The following is a 27,547-nucleotide window of genomic DNA, read 5'->3' on the forward strand; positions in this document are numbered from 1 at the left end:
AAAATCGTGCAAATTTCTCTCTGGTCAAAAATAGTTAATATTCCTTTCACTAAATGCCACCCAAGGAGGTGTGGTGAGCAGAAGACCAGTGAGAACTTTAGGTGTTTAAACCTCAGGCAGGTCACTGCCCTTCTCTGAGCTGGCTTCCCCATCTATAAAATGAGCAAGAGAAGACGCTTCACAAGGTCATCCACAAGGATTAGGAACATAGTAGGTGCTCAATACACGATCCATCACTCTTATTTTGTTTGGAGGAGATAGAGTCTGAGACCCCCTGCCCTTCATCACATGAAATGGATGGAAAACAATGTTGATGTAAATAATCAATAAACAATTTATAATAAGGGATAGAGGAGAGTTTCATGTGAGCCAAAATGAGGACTGTAGTCCAGGAGACACAGATTCAAAAAGCACTTGAATTGTCTTCCACCGGACCACAAAATGAAGGAGGCTTATATATGCAAAACCCATAAAATTAAATAAGTTGTTTGCCAAGAATTAGGATTGGAGCTGGCACGAAGTAAGGGTGCTTGTTAAGCACGGATTGGTTGGGGCCCAAAATGGTTGCATAGCTACAAGGGGAGACCCTGAGACCATAAGGTTGCAACTGGCAGCTGCTAGCAGATATTGTTTTGAAAGCAGCTGATGATGTCCTTGAGTTTGAGACAGTTCAGAAAATTCAGGAGTTGATGCAAGAATGTGTCTGAAACCACATCCACAATGGCCACCCGGCTCCATTGGATACGCCTGAACCACAGTTCTTCCATTTTTATTTTTAAATGATCTTAAATACGTCATCTCCAACAATGGAGAACAAGTGAAGAAGGCTGTTTCTCCAACCAGAAAGTTAAGGCCGAGGACACAGAACACGGGTGGCCATACTGGGTTGGCATTAATGCAAGAATGTTAGCTCCCCATTGGGACAGGTGTGGAGCTGGATCTGAGGGGAGGAAGTGCTATCAGATTGGTGGAGGGCAGGGGTATTTCAGGGCGGAATCTATGCTACTTAGGGGGCTGGCGTTGGGGGCAGGATCTATGTTACCTTGAGGAGGCATGTACAGGGCAGGATCTCTGGTACTGGGAGGGAGGGGTCAGGGTCAGAAGGTGATGGGGTGTCCTTGGCTGTTGCCGTGGAGAACTCTGATTGTATCCAAAGCTGGTGAGAGACCACCCGGAGGTCCCAGGGTTCATGAGCAGAGCCTCCTGCCTCACAGCTGCGGGGAAGGTTGACTTAAGTGGACCAGAGATCTTCATTTTCTATAAAGAAATCAGGCTGCGGCAGGTAAGGAACCCTCTTAGCAACATCCCACCCCAGGACTGCATTTCTTCTGGGTGCAGATCTGCTCCCCAGTGGGCCTCATCCAGTGAGGCAGCTGAGTGTGTGTTGGTGGTTGATGGGGGGCGGGGATGACTAGATGAAGGCCAGGCAGGTTGGTTCCTGGACCTCTGTGTGCCCTCTCGGTGGAAACGTAAGGCCCTCCAAGACAGAGGTACACAGACTCCTGAATGCCCTCTGCTCCCAGGGAAGAGAAACCAGGGAGTGGGGGAGGGGAGAAAAGCCATTCCTCAGGGACCCTCCGTGACCCTGGGTCATGGACAGCCAGCGGGGACAGGGCCTCAACCTAGGCAGAATTTGATTTTAATATGAACATTTTACATTCACCTTGAAAGGGAGAAGGAGAATTTGCTCCTATTGGGTGCTTTCCGTGTGGCAGTTTCTTTCTACATAACACAACGTTTAATTTAATGTTCCACAAAGACCCGAAGTTGAATTTCAGGAGTGTCCGCCGCGTGCCAGGCGCCCTATTTGTCTGCTTTAGGTAGAACTCATTTGTGATCCTCACGGCCACTTTGAGGTGCATCCTGGATCAGAACCCCAATTTGAGCGCCACCAGGCCCAGGTTGCTTCAGCGAGGCTGTGTGACCTCAGGTTCACCCTTGCCCAGGGGTGAAGCAGCTTGCCCCAGGTCAGAGAGCAGCAAGGGGCACCTGGTCTGGCTGCTGCTTCCTAGGGTAAAACTGAAGGCATGGGAACACCACATCCTGAAACATTCAGGGGTGCAAGAATTCAAGCAAAAAGAAACCTAAGAGGGAAGAGATATGGGAACATATGTATATGTATAACTGATTCACTTTGTTATAAAGTAGAAACTAACACACCATCGTAAAGCAATTATACTCCAATAAAGATGTTAAAAAAAAAAAACCTAGACACATGAGTCTATCTATATTTGGGGTAAAATGAATTTTTTTCCCTAAGCTGGAAGAATATGTTTCCTCTTGTCTCAAAGAGTCAGCACCTTTTCTCTTTTCTTCTTGCTATTTTGATCCCCTCTTTTAAAGGCCTCTTCTGCCCAGCCCCTCTTAAGCCCCACCCCCATTTCTTCTTCCCTAGTTTAAAACATCATTCCCGGGTTCCCCCTTTTACGCGTCTATTTCCTCACGCCTGCATGCTCTATTTCCTCACGCCTGCATGCTCTCATCTTTTCCCCTGAGACAGGGAGCCTTCGCTCTAGACCCTTTATTGACCTCCTCTTCTCTAAGTCTCAGGATAACCGCGTAAGGCAGGTGTCAGAGCCCCATCTGAGGGATGAAGATACTGGGGCTCCAGGTCAGGTGGGCAGACCCAGTCGGAGGACATCCGTTCAGTTCTCTGTGGGCACATACAAGCAGTTTGGGGCACCTGAGATGACAGAGGTATCCCCTCCCTGCCCCTTGGGCCTCCGCTTGGAAAGGAGCCATCGGGCAAAGGTGAGAAGTTCAGCCCCGCCCCTCCCCCTCTCTCCCCGCCTTCTTGTGTAGTCTTCAGACAAAATGTTACACTGTTCCACTGCCTGCACCCTCATTGGCTGGCCACCGCGCGTCCCCATTGGCTGTGAGCCTGGAGACACACTGCGATTGGTCCCTGCACCAGTGCCGAGGTGCTGGGTCTGTCTGGCCCGGGTGGAGACACGGTCACCACTCTGGTTGGCTCGCGAGGCCGGTGACCGCTGCCACCGCTGTCAAGCCTTCTGGCAACCCGCGTGTTCCGGGAGTGGGGACGTCGTGTGCCTGGGTGCCCATCTGCCTCCGAGGGTGAGAGTCGACTCAACGCTGTGGAGGGTAGGGGCTGACCGTCTCACCTTGCCGGCCGGCTGGCTCCTCCATAAAGGTGCACTTGTCCTTTTGGGTGTTTATGTACATGCAGTTGATTCAAGACCCTGGATCCAAACAGGTGAACATTTAGGTCTGGGTCCAGACTTTAATAGGAGCGTTTGTACATGTCATCTTGACACCCTACATATTTCTGAGACTGATTTTGGATTTTCTTTTTACATGATCTATTAAGCATAGGGAGCCAAAGGAAGCTGCTGGTGGGTTGCAAAACATTATCCAGTATCTTGTATGCGTTTGCTTAGGGTTTGCTAATGAGACTGGATCACACTCATATGTTTTGCAGACTGATGCTTAAAAATGGTTGAGGGCTTTCCTGGTGGCGCAGTGGTTGAGAGTCTGCTTGCCGATGCAGGGGACACGGGTTCGTGCACCGGTCCGGGAAGATCCTGCATGCCGCGGAGCGGCTGGGCCCGTGAGCCATGGCCGCTGAGCCTGCGCGTCCGGAGCCTGTGCTCCGCAACGGGAGAGGCCACAACAGTGAGAGGCCCGCGTACCGCAAAAAAAAAATGATTGAAAGTTACTCTGAACCTTGGAGAGGGTGAAGTCATAGTTTTTGAAAGTTCAGCCTAGGGAGTTTTTAAAAATGTCAGCCCTAAATGGGTACTAAGTGGTGTTTTAATTGGAAAGTCTTTGGTAGTGAAAGTATACTTTGCTTTAGACATGAGAGGTGATAAAAATTATGGCATGATAGTATGAACCTTCACAAAATGCCTTTTTAGAAGAATGCATCAATGAAGCTGTCTTCTAACTTTGTGAGACTGAAGGTTACGCTTGGCAGGCTGATCTAATGAACAGAATTGAGCACAGTAAAAAGTTTTTAGAAAGGAAAAGATATCAGAGTTATGGCCATTCTGAAATGGCTAATATTATTTTTGGCCCCAGTTTCCCTCAGAATGAATGGGCTTTGCATAAAGTGCCCAGTAAACATTTGTTTACGGAGCTGCAGTCCCCAGAATTCCTTCACATGCAGCTTCCCATGCTGTTGTATGCTCCTTCGTCCACTTCTGTTGGAAAATGAGCGGCTTGTGCTACTTGCCCTTGTTCCGGATAGTCACAGAATTGTGACAATGACCTTCCAGGGGTGGAAAGTTTAAACTATAATCTAGTTGAGGACTTTTTCACCTCCTTTATCCAGATAAAGAAATTAAGATTTCAGGTTTCTTGGCTCATAAATAGTCACATTGCTGGTTAACAAAGAGTTACAACCCAGGTCTTGAGCCAATCTATAATCCATCCTGCCTTTTCCCACACTGGTTCATCTCATTGGTCGGGTACCATCTCTGGGAGCATCCCTGCATCATCCTACCCACCGTGGATTTGTAGGACTAGCTCCCTTCCACCAACTATCCCTGTACTGAGTTCGCCCAATTCTTACACCTTTCAGATGCCCGGAAATTCACACTCACCCTCCAAACATGCCCCGTTTCCTGAGCCAGAATAGGATACCCAGGTTCTTGCCCCTGTATAATCCCTCCCCACCTGTCTCACATGGCAATGGGCCAGGATCACCTTCAAAGGCTTTTTCTTTTTCAGCTTCTCAAATATGTGCTTCTCACTGTGAACCTTGTCAAGAGCTAAATTCATGAGATTGTAAATGCTTAAGATCCAGAGAGGTCTTTTGGGTCAGGGTTGAACTCGCTATTATTTCCTGCCCCCAATGTTTTCTCTTAATGCTATCCTGTGTTATTCCTATTCTGATGCACCCCAGGAAGGACACTTTAGATGCTGGATACATGGATCCTGATGAAGGATCGTACCGATTTGTTGGCAAAACAAGATTGAAATGAGAAATTTGTGTGGACTGGGGCTGAAAAACCTCTCAGAGAAATTGGGACTTAAACTGGGAACTGAAGGACAAGCTGACTCTAGAGAGGTAGAAACTGGGGGCAGGGAGGCATTCTCGGTAGGAGGAAAGAGAATGGGCCACAGAATAGGGGTTGGTAGGCAGGGCAGTAATGTCTACTGCTGGGGACAGTTTCCTTAACACACTTTGTATCTGCGTAGGACCTTTAGGAGAAAAGGTTTGTTCTGTTTTGAAATAAAAGATCGCTTATTGATCTCATTTTTACCGTTAATTCCCCCATTCCTAGCAAAAGAGCCAAGCTTGCAAGAAGGCAGAGGAGGGTCCTGCCCTCCCCTCCCGCATCCAAGAACATGACTTCTGTGGTACTTGTCCTGGGCGAGCACCCCTTCACACAGATCACAGATGCAGATGGGACAGATCCAACTGTATTATTGTAACAGGAGGCTCTGTCTGAAAAGTATCCACCTAAGCTCCTGCTGGGTCCACAGTGCAAGTCAATAAAGATAACTTGGAAAGAATGGCTTTGGGGGATCATAGCAAATCATCCCTAGTGGAGAGCACGATGGAACATCTAGGAATAGGATATTTAAAATTGCACAAGGTCTGATGAAGGTTAACATCTTGATTAGATCCTTGGCTTGATTCCCCACTGAAAGCAGAATGGAAGGATCATCTCCCATCTTTTACTGCAGTGTTCCCATCTCCCAGCTCCTGACCTGGGGCGCCCGAGACAGGCAGGCTGAGATGGAGGCCACAGCACCCGGCAGCTGGGCAGATGCTCTGGTGCCATCCTCACCCCAGCAGCAGGCAGAGAAGGCTGCCCTCAGAGGCAGCAAGTAATGGGAGTGTCTGCTGGCTATGGGAGAGGCAGAGGGCTGCAGCCTTATTCAGTGACTCAACAGTCCCCATAGCCATCCAGATATTTCCTGAGGAATGTGTTTGGGTAGAAGCCTGGGAGGAAACCCAAATTATCAGCATGGGCACTGGGAGAACTCCAGACTCCCCACAAGCCCAAAGGCCTTTGGTATTCTTGTTCCTAGACTACTAGAGAATTTGAGATGCTGGGAGGATCCTGGTATTTTTTCCTCCATTTGTCCACCTAAATTCCCTGGTGTCCATGCACGTGCATTTCTCTTTAATTTAAACAGGTAAAGAAGACCTATGTTCTTTGGTTCAAAAGTTTCTTGTTTTTCTGTAGGTAGTTCAAAACCTTCACTGTTTTACTTCACTCCCTATTAAAGATTTGTTGATGTCTGGAAATTGGAGACTATAAAAGTGTGGCCTCTGATGTAACCTAGCCCTCGGGCTGGATGGGCCTTTGTGATTCTGTGGCTGTCCTCCCCACACCGATGGCATAACTCCTGGGAATGAATGTTACAGGAGCTGAAAGGGACCAGCGCAGGCAACAAAAATGGCACCTACTTACCATCTTCCCACCACTGTCCTGAGAAGCACACCAAGGCAAAGTGGACACCCTAGTGAAGACCACATTGGTGACAGGAGACTTGCTGTCTGACCTAAAAGACGTTTTAAAATCCCACATTACTTCATTGGGTTCGTGGTCTCTGTGGCCAGTTCTCCCCCTAGAACTTAGTGAGAAAGCTTTCTTCCACCTCCTTCCCTGATATTCCCTCTTCGAAGGAGATGTTGCTCCCAGCTGCTGTCAGCTGAGGTGCTTTGAGAGAGGGGCTGCTTGTCTGTGCCCCAGTCGTGGCTCAACCGGGAAAGCATCAGAATCGTCTGGGCAGCACGTCACCTACACAGACGCCTGGGCCACCCCAGGAGATGCACATCCAGTGTTTCTAAGGCAGGGCCTGGGCGTGTGTATTTTCATTGGTCTCGCCAGGTGGCTGACATACATCAAAACCGACCCAGGTCACGCATTGTCTCTGCCCAGCAGAACTGTGCTCAGGGGAGAGTGGGCCCCGCGGAGAACTCCCATCGTAATTCACTCAAACCCCAGTGCTGAGTACCTCCTGCGAGTATAGAGGTGATGACAATGCAGCCCCCTGTTCAAATTGCTGGCAGAGCCATCCATGGCTCAATCTTTTATTAAAATCGTTACATTATCAGCCTTAGAACCGCCTCTCTTAGAGAAGGGCTCCTGATTTGTAAAGTTAGATGTGACCAAGGACAACATAATGATCATTTTCAGAACCCACTGGAAGCAGTTCAAGGCAAACCAGCTTCCACTTCTCTGCCATCACGTACCTTTTTGCTTTCACATGTAGAAGAGTGCGTTCTCTTCTTTTTTAGGTACAGTATACATGCGGAAAAGTTCACGAATCTAAAGAATACACCTTGATGGATTTTTTTCACATACTACATAAACCTGTGTAACTACTTCCCAACTCAAAGAGGGGTGCCTTCTCACAGTAGGAAAGACCTCAAAGGGTGGGACACATACTTGTTCCACCTCTGACAGACTGTAAAGAATGCGATCTCAGGGTACGGCTTGCTCTCCTTGGCCACTGTGGTCAATTAACAAGTGTCTGGTGAGTACCTGCAAGGTCCTGGAGACTTCCTGGTGTAAAGCAGCTGTGCCCTTCAGCTGTAAGTCAGATATGAGCACCTTGTGTTTTAGGAGTCGAGCTTCAATAACAGATTTTGTATCATCTGTTATTTATTGTGTATCTGTCATCGATTAGACTCATTGGTTTGGGACCTTTTACTTGGGAGTTGTTTCCCTTTCTTTCTGCTTCAATCCACTTTCCTTTTTCTTTAATGTTGTATCTTTATTATTTAGGGCCAAACAAAGCCTGGTACGTTGCAGCTTCTCATGGAGACCTCTGGAGAAGACAATAACCCCAGCGGCAGAGCAATGCCCTGGTCCCTGGCACAGCTGCAGAAGGTCGAGCCGCGGGTGGCCCGCAGACGCCTGTCCCAGGCCCGCCACCGAGCCACCCTGGCAGGGCTCTTCAACAGCCTCAGGAAGACCGTTTACTCCCACTCTGATCTCACAGCCTCAAAGGTACGGGGACCTTAGGGTAGGGAGGAAAAGGTCCCACGCATGGAGGGATTGTGGAGCCGAGATGGGGACTGGCCTGGAGCTCCCGCCCCCGAGGGCTGCGGCCTGGCTGGGTCAGCGGTCAGCTGCGGACCCCTCATGGCACTGTCTGCTGCTGCATGTGGATAAAGCCTGAGAGCCGGGCCTTACCTACCTGCTGCAGACAAGCCTGGCCTTGGAGGGGAAGTGACAGCCCGAGAGGCCCGGTGAGCCAGTGACTGCAATGCCCATCCCTCTCACGGGCAGTGGTGAGCCTCTAGCAGCTGCCCAGACCCTATGTCCTCAGCCGAAGCACACACACATACCCCAAAGCACACCACCCAGTACATGCCCATGTGTGCCTCTCAGTTTTCATGCATCAACCAGGTCTTTCCCTAGGCGACAGGGCTCTCCAGGTAGGCATTTATCTTTTCCTGATCTTAATTTTGCCTTTCTTCTTATGCAGCTTTTTCATTGCTGATCAGTGCCTCTGGTGGAGCACAGAAGGTTCGGGTGGGTTAGGGTGGTGGTGGGAGAATGGAGTGGGTATCACTGCAGGAAGCATTTAGGAGGTCTCCGACAGGGGAGAGGTCCCCGACAGCCTCAAGTCCCCCCACCCTCTCTTAAAAGAGGAGGGGAAAAAAAAAAAAAGAGGAGGGAACTGGACTCCAGACAGGACCTGTCAGCTGGTTGGTGGCAGATCCAGGAGGAGGCCTGGTTTCGGGCTCCAGACCTGGCCTTCTTTCCCCGTCCATCTCTCTGGACCAGACCGATGCCCTGCAACTGCTTCCAGACAACAGGTTTCCCTCTGGGCTGGTGCTTTCAGCAGAGCTGCACTTATGGAGAGGGACCATTTGACGGGTGAGAGCATCCTGCCTCCGGAGCTGGCACCGGAGCCTTGCTGAGGGCAGGCACACAGAAGAGCCCCTCAGTGGGCACAGGGCCAGGGCCTCTGTGGAAATTCCAGGAAGGCGCCCAGAGTGCCCTCGTGCAGGGCTCCAACTGGGGCTGGAAGAATATCAACAGAGGTCCCACATGCTCCTCTGGAAGGCTCTGAGTTGTAGCGGGAGAGGTATGGGGAGGGCTACTCCCTGGCTGAGCCAGGCGCAGGGGCTCGGGACTCAGGTGAGGGTGGGGAGAGAGAGTCCACATCTGGGCTTCTCAGCAAAGAGCTTGTCCAGCACAGCTCTGCTCTGTGTCCCCTGGGTGACGAAAACCCCAAAGTCCCTGTCATTGGCCAGTGAAGACGTGTGCACAGACTGCAGCACAGCTGAAGAAAGAACAGGTACTCAGGGCTGGCAGTAAGGAGTGGAAGTGAATCTAGAGGAAAACCCTTTGCAGCCCCTAAAACTCACACCTCACGACGTGGTGGTTGAGAGCCTGGATGTTAACTGGCCTCGGTGCACGTGAGGCAGGTTACTCGCTAAGCTTCAGTTAACACACCTGTTAAACAGGGACAACAGTCATGGCTTCCTGAGGCCTGCTGTGGAGTTCTGCAGTATAGTAGCATGAAAAACATAGCATGGTCGTATGTGGTTTAGAATGTTAGTATCACTTAGGAGTATCACTTAGGAAAGTGAGGCTCCAGAAAGTTAGACAGTTTGCCTGGAATGGCACAGCCAGAGGGCGGTCTGGAAATCAGATGTTTTCTGTCCTCTCGTTCTTTCTCTTTCGTGCTGGAGGAACAACCCTCAATTTTGCATTTGTAATGTCCACGGAGAAAGGATTTGTTCTACAGGAGTGAGATGCACGTATGCGTGGTAGCAAGGTGTTACTAGTTGTCTGTGGCTGCCAAAACAAAATACCACACGCCAGGTGGCTTAAAACAACAGAAATGTATTGTCTCAGAGGTCTGGCCTCTAGAAGTCCAAAATCAAGGTGTCCACGGGGCCGTGCTCCCTCTGACGGTTCTAGGGGAGGAGACTTCCTTGCCTCTCTGGCTTCTGGCATTTGCTGGCAATCCTTGGCGTTCCCTGGCTTACACAGCCATCCCTCCAGTTACATGGCCGTCTTCTCCCTGTGTCTTCATATTGTCTTCCCTGTGTGTGTGTGTCTGTCTCTGCATTCAAATTTCTCCTTTTTATAAGGACACCGGTCATACTGGATTAGGGCCCACCCTAATGACCTCTTTTTAACTTGATTACCTCTAGAAAGACCCTACTTCCAAATAAGGTCACACTCACAAGTCTGGGGGTTAGGACTTCAATATATCTTTTTTAGGGGAACACAATTCAACCCAGACAAAGGTCCTAAGAAAATCAGCCTGCCAAAACCATTCTAGAAACAGAATTTCAATGAATTGCACCTGGCTTACCTGGCTCTGTGCTGGTCCCGTTGACGTAGTGAGACTGCGAGGTGAGCGTGGGGTGGCCCGGCTGTGCGGACACAGGTGACCAGCCTGGACCAGAGGACTAGAAAGTCCTCGCCTCACCCTGAGAACAAGCCTGAGGTTCACGCCACCTGTCAGCCCCTCGTGTCCGAAGAGGGGACAGAGTCCTTGCTGACCCAACGGTATAATCCTGAAGCCGGGGTGGGACAGGGGCAGCAGATGGTGTAAGACAGCAGGTGGCCCCTGCTCTAAAGGAGATCCTGTAGCCCACTGTGTTCTCCTGTCGCTGTCTTTTGGGTCTTCAGAGTGCTGTGCTTTGAGGTTCCTCAAGTCTTCTTGTGCACCAGCCAGGGCAGTGGGAGTCTAGAATGGCAGCCCCTGGGCTGTGGGCCCCTGGCTGGTGTGGCATCCTCTCCCACCACCTCCCCATTTCCTTTCTTTCCGCAGCTCCCTGAGCGAGGCCTGCGTCCCCCAGCGCTTCAGAGTCCATGCATACTCTGGGGCTCAGCTGAGCTCAGCTGCCCGGAAGCCCGGCTCCATGGAGCCCTCCAGTTAGATGGGTCCCTCCTCCCGCTGCCGTGCGTTCCCACAGCCCTTTGCGGTGCTTACTGAATTCTAGTGCTTGTTACACGCGGTTGTTATGTGTTTTGTGCGTTTAGTGGTTGTTTCCACGCTCATCTTCCCTGTTAGAATGTCAGCGGCCTGAAAGCAGGGCTCTCCTGTTTACTCTGTGTCCCCGGGCTAAGCACACAGCTTTGCCCTCATACATTCCTGATGAAGGTGTGGGACTCCTGACAGGCATCGGGTGTCTGCATAATAAACAACATTTAGCGTTTCTCACTTTTGAATAATCTTACGGTTACCATTTTGACGGTAGTAATATTACATACAGTACAAAAGGAAGGAAGGGAGGGAGGGAGGGAGTGAGGGCAGAAATGCTTGTGATTCTACTCTTGCAGACTAGGAAATTCAGAGTTCAAGTTGACAGAGCACTTGATAAATGTTTAGATCAACTAGATTGTACGCATTTAGCAAACAAACAATATTAGCACGTTTAATGTTAACCTGCCGGTCGCACACTGGGACAAGCGAGCAGAAGTTAATTGGCCTTCGTGCCGCCTGGAGCTCTGACCATCAGGCCACCTGTGCCGTCACCGTCCACGCCGACTTCACGTAGCGTATACAGTAGTGTGCGACCCTAGCTGTCTGCTGAGCTCAGCTTAATTGTTTCCAGATACTTTGATATTTCTGTGAGAACCGTTTCCAGAATACAAAGTAAATGTCATGCCTTCTGTGGATCAGAACAAACTTCCTACCTTTTCTGTCGACAGCGTCAAGGACTGGGGCTTTGCCCCCGAGGGAGGGTGGCTTCAGGCCAGGAAAGGGGCTCCTGTGTCCGCAAAACCTTCTCTGTGGTGGGAGCCTGGCTTTTCCGCACTGTCTGTCTCTGTCCTCAGTGGCAGGTTTTGAATAAGGCGAAGAATCATATTCAGGAACTGGAACAATCCTTGGATACTCTGCTGAAGCTGAAAGGTGAGAGATCCCTTCCTGCCACCCCTCTACCTCCCAGGGAAGGGCTGGCTTGTTTTTCTATTGAAAACAAGGAGATTGGGTTAAGCCAAGTGAACATATATTTATTGAGAGCCTACTGTGTGCCAGGCACTGCACCTGGGCCAGGGGTACGATGAGACCCATGACCCTGTCCTCAGGGAGCTTAGCGTCTGGCAGGACAGACAGATGTCAGCGGGCTGTGTGAGCATGATGAGCTCCTTCCTAGGTGCTGCTGAAGGGTGCCTGACCTCCTCAGGTCAGAGAGGCCAGAGAAGTGGACTGGGGCCTGTCCAACTCAAAAGCAAAGGGCAGAAGCTGTCTCCCTTCCTTGCACTCAGGCTGGGAGACATGGCTGGCTGGGAATTTGGGTTTCATAAGCTAGTGAAAGCCGAATTCTGAAAGGGATACTTTCCGTGTCTTGACTGAGAAAGTCCAGTTCAAGAAACTCCTCCCCTGTTCTAGTGCTCTCCCCGCACAACTAAAAGGAGACGTGGAACTCGGCTCTTGACTCCCTAACACTGAACCTGGGTGGGCTCAGCGACCACCCATGGTCCACCCAGGCCAGAAAGGCAGGAGAGACTGGACAAAGTCCCAACTATCCTGTGTGACCCTTGACTTCAACTTCCCTCATAGAATCCTTCAACCTGGAGGATGGGAATGTAAACAGCTTAGAGGAGGTCAAGGAAGAATATGCCAGCATGTACTCTAGAAATCCCAGGTAAGACACCCAAGCACAGGAGACCTAGAATCTGCTGTTCTACTACCACAGTGCTGCTACAGCTCCACAGCCCACCTTTCCCCTCCAGAACACAGAACCGAGGAAGAGGTGCTGCTTACCTGTTTAGAACAGTCTTGTGCTGGAGAGATTTCTTTTCTGTTTTATTCGAATCACATGCATTGGATTTTTTCCCGATTATGAAAATCCTACTTATTAACAGAAAATGTCAAAAAGACAGAAATGCCCAAAAAAGAAAATTAAAATACATATTATCTCACCACTCAAAGAAAATCAATGTTAATCTTAATGAATATCCTAGTTTTTTTCATTTTGCACATTATTTTGTAGAGAAATGAGATCATAGTATTCATATCGTGTTATAGCTTTTAAAGAAACTCACCTAATGGCTTTATTGAGGATATATATGAAAATCCAAATCTCTGCCTACTTTCCAAGCTTCGTAGGAACCTGAGAAAAACCAAACTGAACTTCAGAGAGGAAAGGAAAAGTAGTACACTCAGGTGTCACAGATGCTGAAAGGGGAACCTCCTTTATAATGTCACAGTCAGACAAGAGAGGCTGATACGAACAATGTCTTTCTCGTACTTTTATGATCTCATTTTGAACATTTAACTCTCGCACTTTTTGATGTGTACTTTGTAGACTTAGTCTTTGCTGTGCTCTCAAAGGATGACCCAGGCCCTGTACCACCATCCTGCACAGCTGCTTCGAGAGCGGCCTGGACTTTAGGGACAATGGCTGGGCCCTCATCACCTCTGGTGGCCCCAGGGCGTGCCCAGCACAGTGTACATTCAGGCTGGCCTCTCAAAAGGCACAGAAGTACGTGTATAAACAATTTTACTCACTCTGAAAAGGGGACCGTGAACTGCTTACTGTCAGAACCTCCTGAGAGCCTGCCGAGGTGAAGTGATGCTGTTTCCTCTTTTTTCGGTGGGGTTACTACTGATGAATTTTATTTTCTTCTCTGTGCTTTTCTGTATTTTCCCATTTTTTAAAACAATAAATGTGTATTATTATATCCTAAGGGAAATAATCAGGGGAAAATGATAGATTATTAAATTAAATTCACATTGTAGACAACATGAGAATACAGAAAAGTATTAGAAGGACACGATCACCTATAATCACACTCTGCACTGCTTTGGTCGTCGGGGGGCGGAAGCAAGAGTGGGGTGCGTGTGTGTGTGTGTGTGTGTGTGTGTGTGTGTTGAGTGTACGTGGCAGGGTGTTTGTGGCCACGTTTTACAAATCAGACTAGCCCCACCTGGAAATCAGCCTGGGAGATGATCTCAGTGAGGCAGATGTTAGCTACTGATCCCACCACATTTATTACATAAGCCAACCTCTCCTTCCTGATTTAACATACGACCACTATCACATACTAAAATCTTATTAATACTTGTATCACTTATCCACATGAGGATGACTAAATTTCTTTCAGAATCATATTAATTAGGGAGGATTTTTTCACTAGAATTATTATAAGCCTACAATAATTAAAACTGTGGTACCAGCAGAGGAATAGATTAATTACATTTTATAATTATTATATTTTAATTAATTAATTAAATTATGAGTGAACTTAAGTGCCTTTGTTCAGGATCATTTGTATTTCCTTTCCTGGGAGCTTTTTTTAACCTATTCTTTGCCCATTTTCCTGTTGGGTTGGTGGTCTTTTTCTTATTTAGTGGTAGAAGGGCTTTATGTATCATAAGAAATTAGCCCTCTTTCTAGTATATGGATTCCAAACAATTGTACCTTGGTTGGTTGTTTTCCTATTTTGGTTTCAATGTTTCTGTTTTTTCTTTTGTCCATGCAAAAATGAAGTCTAATCTGTCCATCTATAATGGCACCTGATGTTGGGTGAATAGAAAGACTTCCTCCACTCTGAGATTAGAGAGAGAGAAAAAGGGGTTGAGACTTCTCCTATGTTTTCTTCTGGCACACTTGCTTTTTAACTCAATCTGATACCTTGGGGATTATTCCTATCAGTATAAAGAGATTCTGGGTACAAGTCCTGGTTTTCCAAATTGTGTCATGTTATTTCAGTCTCAAAACTGTCTTCTGAAGAGCAGAATTAAAAACTTTATGAAGCCCAACTTATTCATTTTTTTCTTTTCTAGATGGAGTTTTAGTTTAAACCGAAGTATTTAACCATGGGTTTTTGTGCTATTGTAAATGGTACTTTTTAAAATTTCAATTTCCAATTATTCATTGCTAGTATATAGAAATACTATTGGTTTTTGTATACTGACCTTATATTCTGCAACCTTGCTTCCTTAGTTCTGGTCACATATTTGTAGATTCTTTGGGGTCTTCTACATAGATAATCACATTGTCTGCAAATAAAGACAGTTTTATTTCTTCTTTCCAATCTGTACACCGTTTATTTCTTTGGTTCACCTTACTGGACAGGCTCTAATCTCCAGCACAATTTTGAATAGAAGTGGTAAGAGAGGACATCCTTGTCTTATTCCTGATCTTAGCAGAGAAACAGTCTTTTACTGTTAAATATGATGTTAGCTGTAGGTTTTTTGTAGATGCCTTTTATTAGGCTGAGGAAATTCCCTTCTATTCCTAGTTTGCTGAGAGTTTTCATCATGAATGGATGTTGAATTTTGCCAATGCTTTTCTGCACCTATTGAGATGATCATATAGGTTTTTTTTTCTTTAGTCTATATATGCTAAAACTGTGTCAAGAATTTCAGTCTTGATGTTCATGAGGGATTACCTTGTTTCCATTTCCTCCCCAGTCTGATATTAAATACAGTTCATCAGAAAGGTTCCAACAGCTGGCGCCCAATCGAGGCAGTCGGGAAGGAGGTTGAGGAGGAAGAAGAGGAGGAGGACGATGACGAGGAAGACGACGAGGCAGAGGAGGAGAAGGCAGAGGAGAAAAACGCGGAGCTCTTCAACTCCTCAGTCACCTTGCTGCCAGACCTCTTGGAATTTGAACGGTGTGAAGAGCTGGGCCTCTGTGGGGAGGGGGACAGGTGCTCCACCTGGGGCGTCCTGCAGGCCCCGAGTCATGGAAGCTCCAGGATTTCCACGTGGCGGGGGCTCAGGGATGAGGTTGGCAGAGGAGCCAGAGAAATAGTCCTGAAGCCACATCTGCATAGCACGTGAACTGTGTTTCCTTAGACTGACTTTATTTGGGGTGACTTTGGGGGGCCTGTGGGTGGGATATGAGAGCTAAAGCCACCCCCACTGCTGCACACACACCACAGGTCTGCTTCAGCAGCCTTACTAATTAATCTTGGAGTAAGAAAGGCAGTGGATGGATGGCTCAGATTCCCCCTGTCCCTCACCGCTCCTCCACAAACCTGAGGCCCTCCACATCCATGTGGAAGGGGCGGGCCCAGTAGAAGGAGGCTCGCTCCACAGCTTCCAAATTAAAACGAGGTCATATCATATCTGCACACATCTGGGCTCTAAACTTGAAGCAGTTTTCCCCTGGGGGGAGAGCTGAGCCTGCCCTGCCTCCCGTCCTCTCTTTTGTCCGGCAGAGAGCTTCACAGGGGGCACTGGGAGGACTTGGGGAGGGACCCCCAAAGCACAAAGCTAAGTCGCTATGGCCCCCCAGATAGCTTCTACTCGGCATGCAAGTGTTAGGGCAGGCCGCGGCCAGTGAGGCTGAGTCCCTGGTGAAGCACAGCGCGGGCAAGGCCTGTGTGCTGTGCTCGCTTCCCCTCTCCCCGCCACCACGGGATCCCGAGGAGCCGGCCTGGGCGGGACCCCGGGCCACCGGCTTCAGGTCCGGGAGTTGCTGACCTTTCTGTTGCAGGTACCTCAACTTTTACAAGCAGACGGTGGACCTTCTGACTGAGAACGGGATCGTCTCCTCGCAGGAGGTGACCCTCCCCATCATGTCTGCGGCCATCTCCCACCTGTGGCAGACCCTCTCCGAGGAGAGGAAGGCCAGCCTCCAGCACGCCTGGGCGCAGAAGCACAGTGGCCTCCTGGGCTTCGCGGGGGCCTGTCAGGAGCCGGCCTGTGCCGAGGGCAGCGTGAAGGACAGCGGAGTGGAAAGCCAGGGGGCCAGCTGCTCGCTCGTCTCCACCCCTGAGGAGGTGAGCGGACCGACGGGTGGGGTGGAGGGTGGGCATCACCTTTGCCTGGAGATGCCAGGGAGGTGCCCGGGTCAGACAGTAACTTGGAGGTGCTGTTTGGATTCTGGCGCGCGCGGTAAGTTTCTGATTTTCCCGACATTATATACGCAACCACAGAACCACAGTTATTTTTCCCCTGCTACTTTCCTGGCCTTTCCATGGGGATTACAGAAAAGAAGGTTTAGAAGGTTGTACGCACTAGGATTCTTTCGGCTTCAAGTTACTCGCTATTTAAACCAAGAGGAAATGTACTCGGCACACCCAGGGAGGGCCCGAGGCAGGAGGACTTCCGCTTCGTCTCCCTGCGTCGTCGCCGCCGACTGGGCTCTTCCCGTCTGCCAGCTCTGCCTCGTCTCAAGGCCGGCATCTCACCTTCCTTCCCCACCCCACTTCCCCCACCCCATGTGGTGACTGTGGAACGGCAGCTGGTAGCAATCAAGTTGTTATTCCTTTTCTACACCAGGTAGGAGAAAACATTCCCTGCTCCTCCTTCTTAAGGGTCAAGGAAGAACTTTCCCAGAAATTTGCACCATACCTCTCCTGCCCTCTCATTGGCCGGAATTGGCCAGATTGCCAGATTACTGAGCCAATGAGCAATCGAGATAGGATCAATCAGGCCCAATCCCTGAGAGCAGGTCAGCTCCCACCCCAAAGAGCGTAGCGGAACGCAGAGGAGGCAACCACGCCTCTGCCGTAAATGTGCTTCTCCGCGTTCAAGCAGCGAGAACAGCCATGGTGAGCCACGCAGAGCGCGTTGGGTGGCGTTAGGTTAGCGGTCAGCTCAGCGCTGAGCTCAAACTGGGCCCCTCAGCTGCTCTTCCAGAATTAGGACAGCCTCAGAAGGCTGCTGCTACCACATGCGGCTGCATCTGCCCTCCCTTGTCTAACGGGGAGGGCAGTTCTTTCCTCTCCGCGCCTGTCTAGTGCTTTGCGGGACATTTAGCTTCCATGGACCCCACCCCTGCTTTGCCCTGACTTTCCAAATACTCCTCCGCGGGTGGTCCCTTGGAGGGGACGTCCAGTGTCTCTCTGGGGAGTCTTAGAGCCAGAGAACCTCCTCCAAGTGCCTCTGATGCTGGGGGCCAGCCCTGGAGGCCCGATTCTCTGGGAGGTTTCCCAGCCACCAGGGCCCAGGCCTGGAGAGCAGTGGTCACCTTGTCCAGCCTTTCCAGTTCACAGACAAGGCCTAGCATGTGGCAGGACTTGTCCAGGGCACATAGTTCCTGCTTCAAGCATTGTATCCTTCATCACAGAGTTTTTCAAGTCTCTGCCCTTTGGTCACCTGTTTATGCTCTACCCTCCGTGATCTCCCCTGATGCTTCTCAAGTGGAGTTTAGTTAAAAGGCAGGTGCCTGGAGACTTCCCTGGTGGTCCAGAAGCTAAGACTCTGTGCTCCCAAGACAGCGGGCCCGGGTTCTATCCCTGGTCAGGGAAGTAGATCCCACATGCCTCAACTAAAGATCCCAGGGCTTCCCTGGTGGCGCAGTGGTTGAGAGTCCGCCTGCCGATGCAGGGGACACGGGTTCATGTCCCGGTCCGGGAAGATCCCACATGCCGCTTAGCGGCTGGGCCCGTGAGCCATGGCCGCTGAGCCTGCGCGTCCGGAGCCTGTGCTCCGCAACGGGAGAGGCCACAACAGTGACAGGCCCGCGTACCGCAAAATAAATAACTAAATAAAATAAAATAAGGAATAGTATCGATAGCATAGGCTTAAAAAAAAAAAAATCCCACATGCCTCAACTAAGACCCAAGGCAGCCAAATGAATAAATCTTAAAAAAAAAAGGTGCCTGGCTAGTACCCCAGACCCACTGAATCCGAGTCCCCAAGGGGGTGGCTCAGAATCTCATTTTGAACAAGCACCCCAGGTGACTGATGACTGCGGGTGTTAGTCGAGGGAATTCGCAGGGCAGATGTGCCACAGTCAACCGCTACCACCCATGCCCCGTCCCCACCCCCCATTCGCCACTCCACTGGACTATGGTTTCTGATCTATCCACGAATGTTGGGTCCACCATGAGAGGATGTGAGCTCTCCTCCATAATGGCCAAAGCAGGGCCAACCAGCCCCAAAAGACCTCAACCCAAGGCAAGCATCAGCCAGGATAGATGTCTTTGTAGCCTCAAAGTGCCTGGCCCTGGGGTCCCACAACAAAGAAGGCAAAAGAAAACGTATGTCAAATGCTTGAAAATTCTGTCAAACTGTAAGCTGACTGCACACGTGTTTGCAGCACAAACCTTTCCTCAAGGAGGAGCAGACCCAGAGAGAAAACTTCAGAATCCAATGTCTCCAAATCACGGAAGCAGCTTGTCTGGGCTTTTTCAGGAAGGGCTAAGGGCTCACATTCTTCTGGTGTTGAGGGAAGCTGGCAGCAGAGTCTCTTAGCCATGCCCAGAGCAGGGCTCTGCCTGCAACGCCGTGCCCAGGCTTGGGCCAGGCCAGGGCTGAGTGACAAGGTGAGTGGAACAGATGACAGTTATAGGGTAGGTACAGAGCCAGTTACTCCTGCTGTGGCTTCTAAATGAGTTGCAGTGAAACCTCTGCAGCTCCTGGTCCACCTGAGAGGTTCTGCTGTGGAACAGTTGCGTTTGGGGCCAACCCCTGGACTCGGGATCAGGTGGACAGGGCCCCTCACTTCTGAGAGGTGCGGCCCCGTAAGTGTGCTGGGTGACCCAGAAGGACCTCAGAGCCTGGCCATGCTGCCCCCAAGAGCTGGCTTGTGAGAGGGGTTTGCACAGGTGAGGATGGTATGTGGCCTGTGATTGTGATGGGCTGATTGATTTGAGGGAAGGAATTTAGGTCCTGCGTCCCTGCCTCAGGCCTGCTGGGGAGGAACACGGAGACAATGGGCTTCTGTGCTGATGGACACAGGAGCCCAGGCCTTTCAGTGACCCCTTCCCAAATCCTCTTTGAAGTGACCAAAGGGATATCAAAAAGAAGGACACCAGAAAATGTCCAGAAAGCCAGGAGTACAATTCACAATTCCAGAGTCCCAGGGAATTCAGTTCCGGGAAAGTGAATTGTAAGACATGAAGTGGGGAACTTCCCTGGCAGTCCAGTGGTTAAGACTTCGCCTTCCAATGCAGTGGGTCGGATTCAATCCCTGGTTGGGGAACTAAGATCCCACATGCCCTGACACCAAAAAACCAAAACATAAAACAGAAGCAATATTGTAACAAATTCAATAAAGACTTTAAAAATGATCCACATCAAAAAAAAAAAGCTTAAAAATAAAAGACACGAAGGGCAGACAGAAGGCCCCCAGACAAAGAGCAATGTGTCCCCAGGTAAGAGGGGAGGAGACCCTGGGGAACCTGCTAGAACCTGCCAACTAGGATCAGAGAATGCCCTCTTGACTCCCATATAGAAGGGGTAAAAAGCACAGCTAGTTAAAATTTTCATATAAGAGTGTCCATGCGATACTTGGGACATTTGTATGCCAAAAAATTATTCATTCTTTATGTACAATTCAAATTTAACCAAGCATATCCTGTATATTCACTAAATCCTGCAATGCTAAGTGCATATCATGTTCCCATGGAATATTTAATATTTGTCAACAAATTTTTAAAAAGCAGAACTGAGAACTTTCTAAATAGCAAGATTCCAAACTAGGAAATCTATGCTATAATATGCCCTGGGAAATGACTGGAGGAAACAGATCAGTATGTCAACAATGGACATCTCTGGGTGGGACTGTTTCTCAGTGACTTTAACTTTGTTTCTGTTTTCCACAATTTCCAAGATGAACCTGTGTTTCGTTTACAAAGCACGTGGTGTTCAATGATAGCTAGCGTATTTGAGCCATTATTCTGTGCCAGGTGCTTCCCATACATCATTTAATTCTTACAGCATCCCTATGGGTAGGCACTGTTGTGATTCCCTTTGGGATCTGGGAAATTAAGTCACAGCTTAGTGAGTGGCAGGGCTGGGACTCGGCTTTCCTGCAGCTTAACCCCAGAGCCCCCTTAACCTCTGTCCAGCTGCCCTGGCATGAAACCGCTAGATTGTGGATCCTGGGCTCAGACAGTCTCTGCCCCTCGGGAGGAGTAGATGAGCCCTTTCCAGTGTAAACTGAGGCTCACCTCTGGCTGTTGCATCTCGCACCTGAGCTCCTGCTTTCTTTAAAATGAGACCATGGTCCCCGGTGCTTCCCCGTCTCTCAGCCACCTCTGGGGTCGGGAGTTTGTTCTGGGTGGGCAAGAACTTAATACTCATCCTCTGGAAAGGTCACCAAGCAGAGAGCCAGGATTTGGGCCTCAGCTTTAACATGCACCCATTTGGGGCTGAGGGGTAGAGAGGCTTTCTACGCATCTCTCTCCCAGCCGCCCAGAGCAAACGTCAAAGTGTAGGGGTATTTCTGACACATGAAGTTTTGTGCTTCCTTTCAGATCCTTTTGGAAGATGCCTTCGATGTGGCAAGTTTCCTGGACAAAAGTGAGGTTCCAAGTACATCTAGCTCCGGGTGAGGAAGGGGGTGTGAGACTGTGTGTGTATATGAGTGTGTAAGTGTGTGTGTGCATGGGCACCCCTGTTGGGGTGTTTACGAGCCTCTCATCGTGGCCCAGGGCTGAGACACACCAGGTTATCAACTCCAGGTGGCTTGTGCTGCACTGTTCCCCGGGGTGAGGTGGCCATGGGCAGGTTACAGCAGTCGGTCTGGTCCAGGAGGTGGGCGGGGGGGCTCTGGGCCACAGAGAGCCGGGGCCAACGTGGAAACAGGCCCGGTGCCCTGGGCTCTGAGTCGCACAAGGGGAGAAGCTGCTTTTCACAGTGCTGATGGGAAGGATGTAGAAGGAGGGGAGGAGGGGATGGCTGACGCCCTGAAGTGAGAAGAGCATCTGGGGAGATGTTAAAACAAGAAGGAGCTTGTTTTAAAAAAAGAAAACAGGTGTGTTTTCTCAGAAAGAAAGTTTAGGATGGAAATTCCCTTGCTACTTTGAAAAGCTGTGGTCTTACAGCCTGAAGGCACAGGCCCTTTGCATAGCTGGCTAAAAAGAAGCAACAAAATTTAGTTTTTCTGCCTTGGGAGTGAGGCTGACGTTCATGTCCTTGTGATCCCAAAGAACATGTCCATTCTCCCGGAGGCCTGTGGCTACGGCCTGGAGCCCTGGCCGCCTGCTGGCAGGTCAGGGGACAGCATTTGCTCCTCTGCTCCCACCCCACCGCCCCCAGCCCAGCCAGACTTGCCCAAAATCTCAAAGCACTTTTCCCTGGTGACTCAGGCTCTTCCCAGCTGTGTGTGGAGTCTGATTTGGCTGAAACTGGCTGGAGACAGACGCTCCTGTTTCTGAGCTGGGCTTGGGCTGTGAAGACGATTTTGTTGAAAAGTGGGCAAAGTGTACTTGGAACTCCCCACTCTACTGATGGAACAAAAACCAATTAAAAAATTTTTTTTTCTATTTTCCCTAGAAAAGGCAGGGGTTGCTGCCAGGGGTTCTCACGCTGACTGTGAGACCTCACTCCAACAGGAAGTCAGCTGTCCAGGCCTGATTTCACGGTCCTGTTGGCAGGCTTCTCCCCTTGTCCCAGGAAGCAGCAGGAAAGGAATCTGCAAAGCAGCCTGCCCTCTGCGCCAGGCCCGTGTTCTGTGTTAGACCTCCTGAGCGGAGGCATCTCAAGGGGCTGATGTTGATCGTGCCCTGAGCCCCCTGAGCCTGGGCAACCACCGGTGGGAGCAGAACCGTATGGCGTTGCTGTACGAGCCTGACTCTGGGAGGAGAGGAAATCTCGCTCCTTGTTCCACAGGCCACAGCTCAGAACACTAAGCTAGGCACGCGGGCCTGCCTCCCTGTAGTTTCACTTTCCCAGCACGTTCCAGACACAATGTTGGAACTGGGGCCATGCAAACCTTCCATGGAGGGCTCGGCTGCGTGCTTCAAAGTGCTTGGCTCCCACTGTAATCCAAATATTTTAGTGAGTACAAACAGAGGTAAAACGTTAGGATTCTAAAGGTTTGCTGTTTCTTCCTCCTTTCTGCTGTCAGTTCCGTGCTGGCTGTCTGCAACCCACAAAATCCCGAGGAGAAGTTTCAGCTCTACCTGCAGATCGTCAATTTTTTTAAAGGCCTTTGCTGTGTTAACACTCAGTTCAAACAGGTAGGACGGAGCAGAGTGAGGTCTTGGCTCACTTCCCCTCGGAGGGTGGGAAGGGCTCTGGAGGGAGACCCGGCTACAGCCCCCCCAGTTCACACCGTGGCGGGGGGACGTTCTTCCACGGGTGGTTGACTTCAGCCTAATGCTTCCTGTGAAACGGAGGATGTCCGGGGAAATGGAGGGGAGAGACAGAGGGATGCTCTTCAGGGCAGACCTGAGCCTGGGAGTCCCTTGATGCCGGGACCAGACCTCAGGGGCCTGGCCCTTCGCAGGCATTCCTACGTGTTGTGTGACTCCTTGATACCTTTCTAAGAGGCCGGGCCGTTTCATCGTCTTCGGAGACCCCGGGGTAGTATTTGCTGCCAGCTTTTGAAGGATATTAATTTCTGCTTCCAAAAAGCTGACTGTGCAGCCCTTGGGGACATGCACCGTGGGGGGTCTTGGTTAGAAGGTCCTTTCCTGGGAGCTTCCACGGGGGGAGAGGGTTACGCCTGAGCTGCCAAGGGGACAGGCCCTTTCAGGTTCATAGCCATTGATGATCTCACGAATTTAGCAAAACTATACCTGTTCATTAAAAAGGTAAGTGATGGGGTGAAAATGTCTCAAATAATTCGGACAGCTTTTCCATGGGGCCCTCTTCCCGCTAACCCTTCATTTCCCTCTGCCAAGACCACTTTGAATCTCCACTTGGAGCCAGGGCCCTTCCCTGCGCTTTGCTCTCCACCTCCCAACCCTTGGCCACCGGCTCTGACCACTGTGTCCTTTTCTCTCGACACAGTGAAGTCAGTTCACTTTACCAAGGCCTTGAGAATGGATCGATGGGACAGTCTTTGCTTCCCCTGCTTCCTTTCTCTACACATGGCAGGAAAGAAAGAACAGGCAGGGCTGGAGCACCCATGGAAAGCAGAGGTACTCAGACTTGAATCGCCTTGGGAGCTCATTGGAAATGCAGACTCCTGATGTCCCCACACCCAAGATTCCCATCCAGTGTTGCGAGATGCAGCCCCAGAAATCTGTATATTGAACAGGCTGCCCTCGTGCAGGAGGCCTCAGGCTTTGGTAGATGGTTTGTAAAGAGGGCAACTGCATTCTCTTCCCCGTTTGTCCCCCGCTATCAGCTTCATGGGAGGTGGTTGGATGAAACTTAATTAGTACCTGTATTGGTTTCCTAGGACTGACGTCACAAATTACCACAAACTTGGTGGCTTAAAACAACAAAAATCTATTCTCTCATAGCTCTGGAGGCCAGAAGGCCAAATCAAGGTGTTGGCAGGGCCATGCTCTCTCTGAAAGCTCTAGGGAAGAATTCTTCCTTGCCTTCTCCTAGCTCCTGGTGGCTCCCAGCAATCCTCAGCATCCCTTGACTTGTAGCTGCATCACTGCAGTCACTGCCTCTGTCTTCACATGGCCTTCTGCTGTGTATCTCTCCGTCCCTCTCATCTTGTAAGGACACCAGCCATTTGGGTTGAGGGCACACCCTGAATCCAGATGATTTCGGCTTGACATCCTTAACTAATCTTACATCTGCACAGACTCTATTTCCCAGTAGGTTTCAGGAGGATTTGAATTAGAGGGAACACCACTCAACACATGTCAGCACCCAATTCCAGCAAACACCTCTCACAGACTAGTGCTTTCACAAATCTGCAGCTTAAAAATGCCTCATCACCGTTTTCAGAGGCTTAAGGAAGTAGAACACTTGGAATGACATTCAAGCACTCTGTGTGACAGAGACTCCAGCGTGTGGTTCCCTCCCAGGACGCTTGGCCTCTGGGCAACCACTATGCACCGACTCCCACTTTTCTCAACCTTTGCCGCATCCTCACCCTGAACAACGGGTCTGGGTGATTTTCCTTCTACCAGCTGTTCCCCCTCTTGGATCCCCTGGCTCTCGTGCGCCCCTCCCCCATCAGTAGAGCACAGCAGGTGGGGACCGTTCTCCAGAGCTGGAGAGGCTTCATTTGCAGTCACCCCCAATCTGGCCGTCACCCTGGGGACCAGGTCCCATGTTTATAAGATAGTTGGCTGGATTAGGGGTGCTTCCCGGGGCCCAAGGGGATCAACCCCTAACCATCAGGGCTAACAAATTACAGGGCTGATTTTCTGCTGGGGTGCGGAGAGGTAGGAAGAACATAAACCCAGGAATGTACGGTTAGGGGAAGAGGTAATGGGGAGTCAGAGAGGTTGGCTGGGGTCATTGTTAAGGGACTGAGAAACCCTTGCTAAACAGACATAGCGCTGTTTCTTTTAAAAAATTATCTCCAAACAGCTAACCCATGAACATGGTTTAAAGTTCGAAAGTTACCAAAAGATATACAAAGAAAACGTAGTCTTTTCGCCTACCACTGTCCCTTGCTTACTATCGCATTCCCTTCCCTGAAGGCAATTACCATGCCCAGTTTCTGTACAGCCATCCAAAGGTATTCTCCAGATATTTATGTAATCTTTCAAACACAAATGGTAGCCTACTATACACATTGCTCTGTACCTTGCCCTTTTAAAACAGTTTATCCTACGGATAGAGAGGGATCTCATTCCTTTTTTTTTCTTTTTAAATAGCTGGTGGGTGCATAATGGTGTAATTCACCATCCTCTGTTGAGGGCATTTGGATAAAGCTTTAAGACTGCCCCCGTCTCTCTTACGGCATCCCAGAAATCTCCAGGAAAGGAAAGAAGTCAGTTCTGTTGAATCCAGGAGAAGCCATTCTGGAGATGACAGAGTATTGAGTGGAGTGAAATAGAAATGGACTCCCTGCCCCCCATTGCTTTTAACTTCCTGGCTGGAAGCTGGAGAAGAAGATACCACTGAAGAGACGTGGGGGAGAGACAGAGGGAGGGGGGCACGTCTGAGATGATGGGGCCTTCTCCTCTGCCTGAGGCCCAGAGCCCTTAAATAAAGTTGAATCCTTTTCTACCTGTGTTTTGCAGGAACCAGACCTTCCCTTCGACGATGAGACAGTAATGTTGAGGTGCACGGAGACGTTTGACGATGAAGATCTGTGATGCAGTGGGAGCAGGAGGGGTGAAGGAGGGCGGGCAGTCTCCAAGTTTGAATGCTCACAGCCCAGGTTGCCCCTGCCTCAGCCTTGCAGGACGTTTTGGAATGGGCTGTCCTGAAAGCATTTTGATGGTTGTAGTTTCTGATTATTATAAAGTATTTAAGAGGAGTGTGGCCCCGTGTCAGTCTTTCAGGGTTGTTTGGTATGAGGTGCTGGCCTGCTGCAGGGCACACACCTGCTCCCACTGTGCTCCTATTCAGGGGGTACCGGATGCACCTGAGGCCCAGGCCACGAGCCTTTCAAGAACAGGACAGGCAGGATCTGTCCCATGACACCAGGTACTTGCAGCACTCAGGGCATTGTTTTGATGGGTTCTAGAGAGTTCTGGAGTCTACCACACATCCGGCATGTTCTAGGAGCCCAGGAACAGTGTTGACCTCAACCCTGTGCTCCAGGACATCAAGGTAGAATCAGCTACATCTGCTTTTTCTGATAATAAAGACTCCTGAACGGAGTCCAAGCCAGATCCCACAGTGTTCTGAGTGCTTTCTGGTGAGGCCCCTGGGCAAAGAGTGCATAAATGTCCCTGGGCCTGTACACTGGGTGTGATGGTTAATTTTGTATGTCAGCGTGGCTAGGCCATGGTACCCAGGTATTTGGTCAAACATTATTCCAGGTGTTTCTATGAAGGTATTTTTTTAGAAGAGATTAACATTTAAATCGGTAGAGCTTGAGTAAAGCAGATTACCCTCTATAGTGTGGGTGGGCCTCATTCAATCAGTTGAAGGACTGAATAGACCAAAAGATTGACCTCCCTCAGGAAGAGGGGATTCTGCCAGTGACTGCCTTCAGACTCCAGCTGTAACTCTTCCCAGCCTGCTGGTCTACCCTGCAGACTTTGGACTTGCCAGCCTCCACAATCACATGAGTCCATTCCTTAAGTCAATCTCTCTCCCTGCCCTGCCCTCCCACCACCCCCATATATGTATGTGTGTGTGTGGACACATGTATATATCTCTCTGCAGACATGTATGTGTATACACACACCCACACCCCCTATTGGCTCTGTTTCTCTAGAGAATCCTGACTAATCCACTGAGGATGCATAGAGAACAGGTTCGCCTGGCTGTTTACAGTTTATATATCATAACAACAGTGGCTCCGCTCCACTGAAGGCCTCTCAAATGCTTTGACTGTTTCATGTCCCTGTGAGAACCTGACATGCAGGTTAAGTCTTAGGATCCAAACCTGGTTCTGACTCCACAGTGCCAGGGCCCACAGCCTCACTATACCGTCCTGTGATACACAGTCTGACCCCAAGGACTGGCGCTGGGGCTGTGCAGGGATTGTAGCTTTGCTGGCCCTTCGGTGTTCACAAATGGCAGGGGCCTGGCAGGGAGGGACCTGCAGGGGAGGGGCCTGAAGAAGAAGCGTCTGGAAGAGAATGGCCTGGGGGTGCTGGCAGGGCCTCCAGCCTCTTTGGGGAGGAAGAGAACTGTTCCCCTCACCTTTCAGCAAACAGCCCCATCTCCGTCACCTGCCCCACCCAAAGCCTCTTCCTCCCGATGCATCAAAATACTGCCAAGAGGACTGGTTTACACTGGAGATGGGAGGGCTGGAGCATGGTGGAAGGAAGCAGCTTGAGGCCAGACCTCGGTGACTAAAGTGACTGGGTCAAAGCATGCTTGTCATGGTGTTAATCTAATACTTATTTGGCTGCCACCACGTGCGGGGTGCAGAGGTACTCGAGAGGGCAGGGTCCCCTCCATACGTGAGTGGGG

At 50.0% G+C, this 27,547-nt stretch overlaps 1 protein-coding gene across 2 annotated transcripts; it reads left to right on the forward strand.

Annotated features, from left to right (window-relative positions):
* Positions 1 to 1,175: 1,175 nt before the first annotated feature.
* On the forward strand, positions 1,176 to 25,939 carry STRA8 (stimulated by retinoic acid 8). Of its 2 annotated transcripts, XM_065884063.1 has the most exons (10): positions 1,226 to 1,282; positions 7,734 to 7,931; positions 11,733 to 11,808; positions 12,460 to 12,544; positions 15,089 to 15,090; positions 15,336 to 15,360; positions 16,350 to 16,635; positions 21,064 to 21,137; positions 22,659 to 22,770; positions 25,696 to 25,770. In XM_065884063.1, the coding sequence occupies exons 2-10, from the start codon at positions 7,740 to 7,742 to the stop codon at positions 25,768 to 25,770; spliced, it is 927 nt and encodes a 308-aa protein (XP_065740135.1). In that variant the 5' UTR covers positions 1,226 to 1,282; positions 7,734 to 7,739. The 2 variants fall into 2 exon arrangements, with proteins under 2 accessions (XP_065740134.1, XP_065740135.1); XM_065884062.1 differs by lacking the exon at positions 15,089 to 15,090 and having other exon boundaries at positions 1,176 to 1,282; positions 7,707 to 7,931; positions 15,319 to 15,522; positions 25,696 to 25,939.
* Positions 25,940 to 27,547: the final 1,608 nt, after the last annotated feature.

The sequence above is a fragment of the Phocoena phocoena genome, chromosome 9 (assembly GCF_963924675.1).
Source record: "Phocoena phocoena chromosome 9, mPhoPho1.1, whole genome shotgun sequence".
Lineage (NCBI taxonomy): Eukaryota > Metazoa > Chordata > Mammalia > Artiodactyla > Phocoenidae > Phocoena > Phocoena phocoena.